This window comes from Triturus cristatus, chromosome 3_1, assembly GCF_964204655.1.
Source record: "Triturus cristatus chromosome 3_1, aTriCri1.1, whole genome shotgun sequence".
Taxonomy (NCBI): Eukaryota; Metazoa; Chordata; class Amphibia; order Caudata; family Salamandridae; genus Triturus; species Triturus cristatus.
In genome coordinates, this window is record NC_140583.1 from 1,150,969,930 (window position 1) to 1,150,983,809 (window position 13,880).

The following is a 13,880-nucleotide window of genomic DNA, read 5'->3' on the forward strand; positions in this document are numbered from 1 at the left end:
ATTGCGGCCAAGAGTGCTTATTACAACGAGTTATTTGGTGAATTTAATTTCTTGATTGTTTGAACCCCGCTTGCATTTCTTAATGCTTTGTCATCTTGATATTACGGTATCTCACCAGTAAAGGTGGTGATGATGGTATTGTTACAGTGCACGACATGAGGGCATGTTTTATTTGGATAGATCTTTACTTCCTTACTTATTTTTCGAACCTACTCCATACCTTATACTCTGGTTTTTATGCTTTATTCTACAATTTACAATCAATGTTACTATATATATATATATATATATATATACATACACACACACACACATATATACATACATATACACACACACATATAATTAACATATAGGTTAGGACCATAATTCACACAGATAACAGCTATTATGAGTGTACATTCAAATCCCAGTTTCTCCAGTTTAAATCATTAGCTGGCAGATAGCACTAACTACAGCGTAGGGCTGGCAATGAGAGCGAACGCCCAGTACAGCTCATAGTCTACCTTACATGGACACGGTACTCGCCTCACCCATCTATGCGTATCAACACCGCCACTTCCAGAACTGTTCAGTGGGGCATATACTGTGATGTAATTCTACACCATGACAAGATACATAATTGATTAAATAGATGATCAAATCGAAATTGCTACTATTGTACTGTACTTACAAAAATGCCAATAAAAAAATGATTGGAAAAAAAGAGTGTAGATTTAAATTCTAAGTTTAAATTACTTTGTGTCAGTATCAATCCGACAATAAACACACTTTGAGCACATAAAAACAGAACCGGCGTACTATACCTGAAGAAACAATTTATTGTTTAGACAGACTAACACCGCAACAAATCCATAGATTATTAAGTAATGATTTTCCACAAGTGCAAAAGTTCATATCCACCAACTATCCCACAGCAGAGCCGTTTCTTCTTTCTTTTTTTTCTTACTTAGTGATTTATTCTGTTGACTGTATTTCTCCAAAGAAAAAGAGGCGCCACTCTTTCCAAACTAGAATGTCCATTTTATCAACTTTCTGATGCTAGCAGCCAAGAATGTTTAACAAGAAGACTCAAGAGAACACCGTGAAGAGCAAAATTCCAGGTATTAACCATCACAATGCCAAATGCATTCATTTTATGATAGCGTCTGTGCTAGCTGCAGAGGGCTACACCTGTGTTAAAGGTAATCTAAACGAGTTATAGGACCTCCCGCTCGACACTTCCCCCCTCCGTGGGCTCTCCACACGCCCTCCAGCCAGTCGGGCATACAGCGCTTCCTCGCAGCTGACTTCGCTCTCTCCAGGCTATGCGGGGTCAGAGCTGCTTCTTGTGGACGGCGTGGCCTCACTGCGGGCCGACCGCCGATGCGGGGTGGGCACCCGCTGGCTTCACTCTTCTTTCACCCTCGCGCAGCTCCTCACCTTCCTCCACGCGGGTGGGCTCCGCGTGGTCGCCGCCACTTGCCGGGTCGCGGCCGATGCGGGTGGGCTTCGATCGGTCCGCTCTTCGTCTGGGGCGATCCCCCACCGGGGTCACGGTGGCCAGCGCGATGGGGTCGGGTGGGGGTGGGCACCCGACTTCCTTGCCTTCACTCTTGGGCGGCTTGCACGCCCGCAGGTCGTCGCAGCGGTGCGGGGTGGACTCCCGCTGCGACCTCCTCACCACACGGGGCGCTTCAACGCGGCCATGCGGGTGGGCGCCGCGGCGCGTCGGGCGAAAGGTCGTCAAAGGGGTGCAGTCAGCGGCAGGCACCACCGGGGTCAGGGTGGGCACCCGACCTCCTCGTCTTCACCCCGAGGCACTCCTCACGGCACGCGGGTCATCGTCGCATCGGTGCGGGGTGGGCTACCGGTCACCGTCACCACGCCTGGGGCGCTGCACAGGCCGGCAGGCGATCAGGCGCTGTTCTTGCCTGCTGGGGGGGCTTTCACGCCGGATCTCTCCTCCTTTTCGTATAGCTGGGCTGCTGCACGCTGGGGCACAGCCCCCTCGTCGCCAGTGTAATGTTGGGCACTAGGCCCTCATGCTGGGTGAAAGGACCGACACCAGACACATAAATAGGGTAGTGGGAATGGCCACGAGCACGTGCGCTCGGCCCTTTTATTAACCGCGTCACCTGACCCAGTGACGTCGGTGGTGGGTGGGTGTACAGTGTATGACATAGGACTAGAACACTAGAATGTGTCCAGGCACGGACACTACAGTCATTCACCTTTATTTCAACAAGTTACTTCCCCCCGGTAATGTGCTTTCTGGTAAATACTCCAACTGCAGATTGCTCACCTTCTGAATATCCCTAGGCACCAGACTAGATCTGGAAAATTCAAACCAGTGCTCCTGCGTGCCAGAGGGTGGTGCTGTGTGACTGCATCAACACCATTCCGCTCCGGGACTCACAAACTAAGCCACATATGAGCACCACTCACGTGTGTTTCTTTCATGAACTCTTCCGTGCCCTCGGATGCGGAGCCTATCAGCACAAACCAGTGTGAAGATTCTTAGATTGGGATATTTTAAGATCAAAGAGTACATACCACCGAATAAAGAGGTGGGAGGGCGCTGAGAAATCTGCAGTTAAGGCAGAGTATCCACCAGAAAGTCTGTTACCTAACGTAAGTAACTTGTTTTTCTAATTAGTACTTCTAACTGTGCTATACAATCGTGTTTCTGTCACTTGTGACTGCCATGTGAGCAATGTGCTTCTCACAGAATACTGTACATGAAGCATATACTGTACTGCATTGTAGCACTCCAGTAGGAGGGAAGTATGCCTGCAAGTAGCAGATGCTAGGTTCTGTAACAGTAATAAGTGGGAAATCACTTACTTGGATCAGCTCAGCCTCCGTGACCTGGCTGGGCCACTTCACAGAAAAAGAGCAATCACTAGTGTTATCGCCACAGACAGGATCCACAGACTGCATGTCAGAGGAGGCGCTCTCTTTAGGCTGCAAGGTTGAAGTGGGCAGTGATATAGGTAGGGCAGGAGAGAAAGCAAGCAGTGGAGAGGAGATAAAACAAAGAGCACCATGAGAGGACGTGGCCAAACATGCATGTACGCAGACCTGTGGCCAACAATACACATTCATATTTGCCATGTTATTGGCACACAGTGGAATTAGTCGAATCATGGCACTATTCTGGAACAGTAAAAGAACTTTGAAACATGTCAGCTTCAACCAAGTCTCTTAGTAATAAAAATTTGATAACAAACAGAAAACCAATACGAGGAGCTGAGGAGCACTAGCAACTCCCTGCTGAACAAACATTACATTTTTTTATTCTAGCGAATGGAGATGCAAAAGGAGACCAAGATATCCTAGTAGATCAAATTAAATGAAAACTGACACAAGGAACAAAAAGCATAAATGGCAAAAATAAGGAGATACAATTGGTGCCCATCATATGTACTCTGGCAGCTAGGTCTGGAAGAGTGAGAGATACAACAGACTATTGTTCCTGAAATCCAGAGAATTCTGTAACAAACATTAGCACCTGTAGTACAACTTTGGTTACTGGTCAGTCAATCAGATTGCTCCAGTTGCTGGTTATGTTTAACATTACAGGCCCTCAAAGGGAACATTCTGCTGGAACCCAGCAGCAAACATCCCTCCTGATTGCTAGGGGGGAAGCAGGGCGTGTTGTGGGAGCATTAACATCCTCTCTCCTGAATATCTGAGTGAGGAAAATAGCTGCACACTCCCACAGTGCTCCTTTAGCTGCTGCCAGTTCACATAAGACTGTCTGGGTTTAACCCCTTGATTTTAGTCAAAGAAAGCTCAATCAGCCAAAGAAAAGTAAAAAAAAAAGTAAAACAAACCTTTTCTACTTTTTGTTGAGCTTCCCTTCACCAAAAGCAAGGGTGTTAGACCTGGCATCCTTGGCTTTGTTTCCTCTGACCTTTTGCCTCTACCTCCTGCATTTTTGTCTGTGCTGGAGTTTGTTTTGCTGGTATAGGTGCTCTGGGCACTGTGTCACTGCTAACCACAGTGCAAATGCTCCTTGAGTAAATTGTAATTCTGATTGGTTTGTCCATGATTGGCATATTTGATTTACTAGTAAGTCCCTAGTAAAGTGCACAATGGGTGCCCAGGGCCTGTAGATCAAATGCTACTAGTGGGCCTGCATCACTGATTGTGCCACCTGCACAAGTAGCCGTTCAAATGTGTCTCAAACCTGCCACTGCAGTGTCTGAGCACACAGTTTTTAGCTGCCATTTCGACCTGGCAAGTGCACCAACTTGCCAGGCCTAAACCTTCCTTTTTCTTACATGTAAGGCACCCCTAAGGTAGGCCCAAGGTTACCCCATGGGCAGGGTTCAGTGTATGTGAAAGGTAGGACATGTAATTGTGTGTTTTACATGTCCTGATAGTAAAATACTGTGTATTTCGTTTTTCACTACTTCAAAAGACTAGCTCTCCCTTAGGCTATCATTAAAGCTGCATTGTAACATTTTACAAGTGTAACTTTCAATTGGGAAGAGCTAGAGATTTGGAGTTTGGGCTCTCTGGACACAGAATTTAATAACACAGCTCTTAGTAAAGGCAGTTTTTCAGTGTCTGAAAATGCCACTTTTTGAAAGCAGACGTTTTCTTGTTTAATGGTCCTGTGTGCTTCTGCCCGCTTATGGGTTAACCGTCTGGTTTTAGACTGATAGGGGCTGTTTGTGAATTCACTCCAGACACTCTCACAAAGGGAGCGGAGATGTGCCCTGCATATGCTAATGAGCCCTCCTGAGATATAGTGGTGGGAGGAGTTGTTGCTAGCACCTGAATAGGCTGTGGCTGCCCTGCACAATGCTGTCTCCAGCCTGCCCTCCCCCCCGTAGTGGCTGGACCAAAGAGGACTGGACTGGTTTTACTGAGCAAAAGAGACTTTCGGAACAAAGAATTCAGAGGGGAAAAAGGGAAATAAGTATTAGACCTAAAATCCCATAACTTTAGATTACCTTTGGATTAAGAGGAACCTGTCAAGAAGAAGAGCCGAAGAGCTGCCAGGAGGAGTACTTCCTCTTTACTGTGTGTTGCTTAGTTGGGTTGGCTTGCAGTTGCTGCTTCTGTCTGTGGGCAGTGGAAATGACTGGACTTTTGCTGTGGTATCCTGCTTAAGAAGATTCTCGAAGGGCTTGATGTACAGCTTGCTTCCTGTAAGGAAGTCTCAGGAACACAAAGACTTCAAGTTCACCTGCAGCTTCCTTGAACTCCACTGCTGGAAGTTCGGACCTGCCTTGCAGTGCCAAATCCAGTTCTGGGCCCTTGGAGGTTCTTTTTGCTGAAAAGAACTATCAAGAACTGAAGATACCTACAAAATCAACACTTCGATCTTCTTGTGGCTGAATTTTCCAATACATCACTGCAGTGTGGGAGAAATTCCCGACGCACAGCCCCGGGGCGGCCAAAGAAACCCATGCAGTGCCCATCAGCGGGCAAAATAACTGCTGCATGCAGAGTCCAACACACCAGTCTCGGAAGTCCAAAACCCCCACACAGACTCAGACGCAGGTCCTGCTGTGCGGCTACAAAAAACGACGCATCGTGCGACCACGAATGAAAAAAATCGGAGCAGGGCCTGTTTGTCGAATGCTGCATCTACCGGATTTCAACACATCGCGCCTGTGCGGCACCCCACCCCAGCTCCCGCAGACCAGAACCATCTTGGAATTGACACCTCACCTCTCCCTATGGTCCAGATTCGACGCATCACTTCTCCTGCGTAGAGCAGAACTGTTGCATCGCCTCTCCAAGGACTCAGGAACTGACGCATCATTGTGTTTTCCGATGCTTCCCTCTCCTGTGACTGTTTTGCCTTGTGGATTTTGATGCATTTGAGGCACTTTGTGTATAAATCACGCATCCAAAGATTTCATATGGACAGAAATGCTTGAAACCTTTTTAAAAGTTTATATATTGAGTTGTGTATGTTGTATTTTTGTCGTTTGGTCCTGTTTGGTTTAGATAAAGATACTTTATTTTTCTAAACGGCTGTGTTGTCCTTTTGTAGTGCTTTCACTGTGTCACTGTGTGTGTTATGTGCAAATGATTGCCTCTGTGCTAGACCGGACTGCTCATGCCAAGCTACCAAGGGGGTGAGAAGTGGTTATTTTATTTATTTGAAAAGTTTTATAAAGCGCGAACATGACCCTTGCGGGTATTAGAGCGCTGTACACAGAGGCAAAAGCATGGATAAACTCAGTACAAAGGAGGTCAATACTGTAAAACAACAAGGAGTAAACAATCAAGATCAGGTACCAGGTAGTGGGCTGCGCTAATTCAGTTTCTTATATAGTGCAATATATTTCCTGTAACATTCAGCAAAACAATCAGAGTGGCTCGTCACAACATAGTAAAATAAATGATAAATCTGTAATCGGCCCAAGAAGTATTCTTCTAGTATAGTTCCGGCAGGGCCCTAGTGTAAAATAACAATTTACCAACAAATCAAAAATAAATAGAGAAAGATACGTTGGGATAAATGTCATATCTGTCAGCAAGGGGACTTGAAAAAAAGTAAAGGATGATGCAGTTAATGTTTACTCAAGAAAAGCCATTTGGCCTGTTTCTCGAAAGAGGTATTGAAAGGATTGGCTCTAATCTCTGTAGGAAGAGTGCCAAATTCTAGGCGCAAGGCCGGAGAAAGCAAGTTTGTACGAAATTTTCTTTTTGAATTTAGGAGGTTTCAAGAGTAGTGTGGATGTACTTCTTAAGTTCCGACCGGAGCAAGAAAGAACACGTTTGTTCGCCAGATAGGCAAGAGTGTTGTAATGCAGGGCTTTATGCGTGAGGCAAGCTGTTTTAAAACGAATCCTGGCTTCAATAGACAGCCAGTTAGGCTGCACAAGGTCAGGTGTGATGGGATCGTGTTTTTTGGAGCCTGTGATGAGCCTGGCCGATGTATTGAGCATGGCTCTGAGAGAGGCCAGGCTCCCTTTGGGAAGCCCCGCAAGGGTCACCAAACCATATGCAAGTTGTGAGATCACCAGGGATTGTACTGCAGGCTGCAAGTCTTCTGGCAAAAGGTAAGGCTTGATTTTCTTAAGGGTGTTCAGATTAAACTTGGCACCCCTAATAGTGGCACTGATGTGAGCTTGCATACTAACGTAGTTGTCCAAGGTAATGCCTAGCGATTTAGCGGAATTAACCACGTAAGGGGTGCAGTTAAGGGTTGTGAGTTGTTTTAGCCATTCCAGGGTAGGTGCAGAGTGGTTGTGTGGGGCAATCAGAAGGAATTCAGTTTTTAGGGTATTCAACAAAAGATGGTTGTGGGCTAACCATTGTTGAGTTTGAGAGAGAGCCTCATTTAAAGTTTTAATGTCCTCCAGAGAGGAGATCTTCAGGTAAAGTTGCGTGTTGTCCGTGTACATGTGGTAATGAATGTGAGAATGGTTCAAAATGACACTGAGCGGTTCCATAAAAAGGTTGAAGAGCGTGGCCGAGAGTGCGGTTCCTTGTGGAACTCCAATCCTGACCGGGGTACTGGATGCAAGGGACTGGTTGAGCTTAATCCTTTGTGTGTGGTTAGGACCGGTCCCGAGCGACTCATCCTAAGTTGAAGAAGATTAATCAAGCTATCATGCTTGATGGTATCGAATGCAGAAGACCGGTCCAGAAGGATCAGAAGACAAGGGACATTTTGACCAAGGGATTTTAGGGCATCATCCACAATGTGAGTTAGAGCAGTTTCAGTACTATGCCCTGCTCTGAAACCGGATAGATAGAGGTCAAGTAGTTGAAATTTCTCTATATGGTTGCAGAGCTGCTTGTGGACACATTTCTCGAGCAGTTTGGATTATCTGGGGGGTGTAATGCCCTTATCCGCACTAGAAATAGGGGTCTTTACTTGGACAGGGTGTATACCACTGCCAACTGCAGACCCCAATTTCTAACAAAGGGGATGAGCCAAGACATTGGTATATAAGCCAGCAGTTGCTACAGAAAAGGCTGAGGATGTGCTGTGGGAGAATGGAGACTTTTCAATCAAACATTAAGGTGAGAAACTGCTCATTCCCCCGCAGTGCTCCTATTTTTAGTGAGGGAGAGTGAGGTAGTGCGAATACTCTTCTTCCTTTGCCTGCATAGCAAAAACAGTGGGTAATTACCCACACCTTGTTTTGCGCCCCTGCATGCTTCCCAGGTTCATAACTACAGGAAGGGTAATGAACAGCCATTATTGCACAAAGGTAAAGGAAGTAACATTTAAATGAAACAGATTGTAGCAAACAAAGTCGATAATTAATCACAAAATTGCTATAGGCAATGTATCTAGCAGGCAACAAATGTGTGATGTAAAAAGAGATTCAGCCATTGGTGACTGCTCTTTGTCTAACATTTTCAGGGTGGGATAAATGCATACCGATTGTAGTTCTCCCTTCTAAAAGCAAAGGTGCCTCATACCTGCATAAACTGTAAGATTTTAAGGCAAGTTCGAAATCACTTACTTGAGCAGCCACAGGGACCTGGCTGGGCCACTCCACAGTAAATGCGCAATCACTAGTACTATTTCCACCGAAAGGATCCACAGACTGCATGATGAAAGAGTCACTCGTGTCAGGCTGTGGTGGTGGTATTGGAAGCAACATGGGAGGATGGGAAAGGGAGAAGAAAAAGGTGTGTAGGAAAGAGGAGACAGACAGAAGCAAGGAGAGAATGTAGTCAAACACGCATGTATAGACCTGCTCTCATGACAATACATTCAGATCTCTCAGGTTTTGGCACGTAAAAGAAAGGCATTTCCTGACACAACATTGAGCTGGAAATACGTAATGTTAGATAGGGTCCATCTGGGGCAGTGTTCCTCAAATAACTGGCCACGATCAGCAGCGGCAGTAATGAGAAGAGGAGCTGGAAAAGGTGGTACCAGAAACATTCTGGGACAACAGCATTCTGAGATACTGTGCATGTTCATTACAACCTTAGGACTGTTTACGGCCGTGTGATTTACTGATTTAAGAAAATTGGAAGATAGCAAAGGACTACAGGGGAAAAACAGCTGTTGCTGCCCACAACAGAAAATTCACCAACCATGAGGAAGGATACTAGTAACATTCTGAATATTTAAAATAGTACACATTATACAATTCTCCTCTCTGTCACAAGGGATATAGCATGAATGGTGTAAGGGTCACTATCTATACAATACAATGTACTTTTCCTGTTACACCCATTTATTACGGGATACAAGCAGACTAATGTGTACAGTATTGAGTCATACAACTGCTTAAAGGTATTTCCATACTCCATAGCAAGCCATAAATTGGAGGAAAAGTCGTTTGCCAGGCACATTTGAATACTCTGTATGCAATGTATACTAGGTGGCATGGCTGTACTCTAGTTCTTGCACAGCACATTTCCCACTCATGAATTCATGCCTCATACGTGTATGAATCCATTGCTGTCGAGTGTGAAATTACTTACTTGAGGATCCTCAGTGACCTGGCTGGGCCACGACGCACTAAATGCGCAGTCACTGGTGCCATCACCACCAAAAAGGTCCACAGACTGCATGTCCGAAGAGGCACTTTTTTCAGGCTGGACAAGGGATTTGAGGGGAGGGGAAGGTGAGGATGGGGAAGATAAACAGAAACAAGAGTTCCATAAGAGGATGTGGCCGATCCTACAGTTGTGTAGGTCCTTGGTTTAGAGAATGTAATCAGACTACCCAGGTTCCATACATATGGGAGGATGTAGCCGTCTTAAATTAGGAAAATGCATTCAAACCCACTGACAACTCTGTTCAGGGCATTACTGATGACCATTAGAGTAGGATACGAAATTCAGCAGAAGAAACAGTGGGAATTAACCAGCCCTGAGACAATAGCATCTGGGGTTCCTTATTTTCAAAACATCTGCAGGTACTCTTGGGCGCACTCTTCCACTAAGGTGTAGAAAAACAGATAGTAGTGACAAAGGCAAAATCAGAGGATGGTAAAGGGGGAATAAACAAATGTACTTGTGCACAACATGAAAAGGCACATGCACATTATGAGGAAAGAAATGGCCAAAAGCCCTTCATCACTCGCAGAGGCACTTGGCACTTTACCTGGGGACTACAGCACCCACCTGACATCCCGGGAGGTGCCGCCTACAACCTCCGTTTGTGCCAGGAGGTGCTCAAAGGCTGCTCGGGGCTCCTGATGCACGGGAGCCCTTCCGCGCTTGCAGAAGCACTTGCCACTTTACCTGGGGCCTACTGCCCCCACCTGATATTGCACCAGGTGCTGTCCACGACCTCCATTTGTGCCAGGAGGCGCTCAAAGGCTTCTCCAGGCTCCGTTGGCGCAGGCGTGCCAGTCAGAGGTGGGGCCACCCCCCTTGGCTGTTGCCGCAAGTCGTCTTGATCTAACTCTCCCTCCACAGCAGCTGGTACTGGGCGTTTAGACTGCCCACAGATGTTTAAAAAACACACTAAATGACGGAGTAAGGGTCTGGTTAATAGGACCCCTGACTTGGAGCTCGGTCCGCCCAGCCCCATACCCTGTAATGAGTTAAGGGACTCTTATGTTACAGCGTTGGTCACACAAATTGAGTGAAATAACAGATTTGATGTTCTTGCAAATGAGGAAGCTACGGATGGGATAGTCGATCTTGAGGAAATTTGTAACATTTCTGAAAGTGGGATGTAGGCATTGAAAATACTAATAGAGTCACTAAGAGATGAGGTTGTCGCACTTAGAGTGTAGGTTGCCAGTCTAACAGAGAGGGTACATTGTGGGAAGGTGGCCCCACTAGAGAACACAACAGCCCTCCTGTCTAAGGTCACAAAGGGAGTTGAAGATAGGTACTCGGGACTCCATAGCCTGGGTAACGTCAGACTTTCACACAATGCTGTCACAATCAGGCTCTCACACCCACTCCACCACCGTACTAGAGATCACTGTACCAGTGATACATTTAATTTAACGCAAGGAAATTTGCAAGGCCATGGCTTTGGCCAAGGTAGGGGTAGGCATAGGATCATAGATCGAGGCGAGGTCACACTGGATGAAGGGCACACACCCAATTTAGGCCACAGGGGTTGATGAGAAAGGGGGTTGTGAGGGATGGTGTTTACACTAGATCCAGTGAACTGGGTAATCAATCTGTGGTCTACCTCACAGAGGTTCCCAAGCTCTCCGCAGTCGGACACGAAGACCAGGACTCACTTAAAAACAATGTCATTCATTGGATCAGGTCCACCGACACTGCTATTCAATTATTAGAGATGATATTAAGTCTGTAGAAAGACTGTCCCTTCCAAGGTCACCATGGGATACAATCGAAATCAGTTTCTTTGATGAGAATATGGTTACTGGGTTATGGTCGATGGATTCCCGCAAGATTCCCCTTGTGAATTCCCTCATTTCTATAAGATATAGACCCCCAGCTAGACCAGATTTAGTGTCGCCCAGATCTGCCTTCGCAGGACTTTTTACATGCAATTTGGGTGAAAGGAGAAGGCAAAGAGGACTCCAGCACGAGGACCTGATGACTACAATCAATAACTTAGGGCCCTTAGGGCCATTATCAAACTTACTATACAAGGATATTAGGGACATTCTAAGTCAACCGCGCAAAGATTAAAAAAGGTAGGAAACAGCACCCATCTGAGGTCGGATTCCCAGGCTGCCTGGCATAACCAGGTCTGCAGGATTGCGAAGGGGGGCGCCTGTGCGGGCAGTAAAGCTGAAAGCATGCCCTGAGTTGGCAGTATGTAGAGCCAAGTATAGGCAGGCAATGGAGACAGTTAAAAAGAAGTGGGAGGGCTCCTTGTGGTCCTCCCTACAGAGGTCGTTGACATCCAAAGATTCCAAGACCTTCTGGGGTAATGCAGCGTACTGGCTTAAGGGGAACAAGACAGCCCTGGAATTCACAGTCCAGCCCGATGACTGGGTAGCGCACTATGGTCCCCTTTATGAATCCGGCAACATGGTAACAGAGTAAGTTAGTGAGTGGTGGAGGAAGGCACCTGGTGGAGAGAGTGATGCTCTGTTTTTTTTCTATAGAGAAAACGCAAGCAGCAATTTGCTCGTGTGTCCCAGCCCATGCCTTCCGCCCTGTTTCAATTCCTAGTGATTTATACAGAGAGGACACAACTCTCTTATATAAATTTGCTTACCAACTCAATTCTGTCTGGTGCTGCCATTCCCCCTTTTTGGGATATAGAAGAAATAGTCCCCATTTGCAAAAAGGGGGATAGAGCCAAGCCGGCTAGCTATAGGCCCATAACTCTCATTGACTCTCTTCAGAAAACTTTTTGCAAACAAATTTTAGATAGGATTCAGGATTGGATACTAGAGTCCAGAGTTTTGAGTGATTATCAAGCGGGCTTCCGCACCATAACTAGTACTCTGGATCAGGCTTTTCGTCTCCTCTGTATTTATTGGAAGGAAGTAGCTGTTGAGGGAGGGAATCTTTACGTTGCCTTTGTCGACTTATGCTCCGCGTTCGACCTTGTCCCCCGAGCAAGCCTTTGGAGAGTCTTAAAAGAGATGGGCCTACCGGAAAATCTTTTAGATGTTTTAATTAGATTACACTCATCGAACACAGCACAAGTGAGGTGGGGTGAAAACAATCAAGTTACGGAAACTTTCCCAGTCCAACGTGGAGTGAGACAGGGATGTGTGTTAGCTCCCACATTATTCACTCTTTTTATTAATGGGGTGGTTGACTTTTTAGATAGAGATGAGTGTGATGCCCCTTAAATTGGCATAAGAGGAGCTCCTGCTCTTCTTTTCGCAGACGACACCCTCCTAATTGCTAAATCCCCGCAGGGTCTCCAACAACCGTTGAATGATTTTACAAAATTCTGTGATGAGCAGGACCTGGGGCTAAATGAGGTGAACAATAAATACCTGATTTTCACGAGAGGAACAGCCAAACCTTCTAAAATAACTGTGTTTGTTGGTAGTAGTAAGTTGGAGCAAGTTGATGTCTTTGATCATTTAGGTATTCGCTTGACCCCGACAACACATTGGGCCGCCCACATCGAGAAAGTGAAATTGCAACTAATCTAACAGACCGCTCACATTATTAAAATACACAGGAAAAAGATGTACAGGCAAGCAGCACCAGCTCTGGAAATCTACAACATCAAGGTTTTAGGGGGGGGTCCTTTATGGAGCAGAACTTTGGGGCACGGGCAACACAAACGGTCTGTCTAGCATCGAAAACCGCTTTCTTAGGTCCTTGGTAGACCTACCCTCTAGTACCCTTTTGACCCCCCTCCTTTTGGACTTGCCCATAGACAACTGGCCCACAAGCTGAATTACAAATTACTTATGTTTAGGCACAGGCTGTGGTCCGTGGAAGAGCTCACATCTTATCGTAAGGCTCTGTCCGGCCTTTTGAAACTCCCCCAGGTAACCTCGATCCCCTGGTTCAGCTCTCTTAGGGATCTATTGGGGAGGCTTGGTATGGATGCATTTGTCAAATCCAGAAAGTCTGGCCCTCACAACGAGGGTTAAGCTTAAAGTGATGTTCTGGGAAGCAACATCAGAAAAGGACTTGGCATATTCTGAGGGTTGTCTGACTCATGAATTCCTTAATTTTAAATCGGTCTCTCGCTTCGAGGACACTATTGATGAAACTGTTCCCCCTCTGGCACGTAAACTATTCATCCAGTTCCGTTACAAGACCCTACCCACAAAATTGTTTTGTATCAAGTGGCGCTGCAATACTCGTAAAGATAACCTTTGCTCCTCGTGCATATACAGCCCAGAATCCATTGTGCACTTATTTTTTTTCTGCCCATTCTATACATGCTTGAGGAAAAAATGGATAATTCCGATATGCAGATTGGTTGACACTGGCAATTACCTTGAGGTGCTGAGAATTTTGTGCACTGACACACGCAGGGTATTTGTCTATGGCCTTTCCAGATACTGGTATGAACTGTGGATTAAGCGCTC

At 46.0% G+C, this 13,880-nt stretch overlaps 1 protein-coding gene across 12 annotated transcripts in view; it reads right to left on the reverse strand.

Moving 5' to 3' along the window:
* BIN1 (bridging integrator 1) overlaps positions 1-13,880 on the reverse strand; it is a 555,217-nt gene that overhangs the window by 133,848 nt on the left and 407,489 nt on the right. For 3 of the 12 annotated variants that reach the window (XM_085646002.1, XM_085646001.1, XM_085645999.1), the window contains 2 exons: positions 8,433-8,546; positions 2,827-2,946 (listed from right to left, as the gene is read on the reverse strand). The exons of 2 other annotated variants lie outside the window; for them this stretch is intronic. In XM_085646002.1, coding sequence (XP_085502128.1) covers positions 2,827-2,946; positions 8,433-8,546 — 234 coding nt within the window. Of the gene's footprint in view, positions 1-2,826; positions 2,947-8,432; positions 8,547-9,408; positions 9,523-13,880 lie in introns of all 12 variants that reach the window. 7 more of the 12 variants (XM_085646000.1, XM_085645998.1, XM_085646006.1 and 4 more) reach the window with 5 other exon arrangements.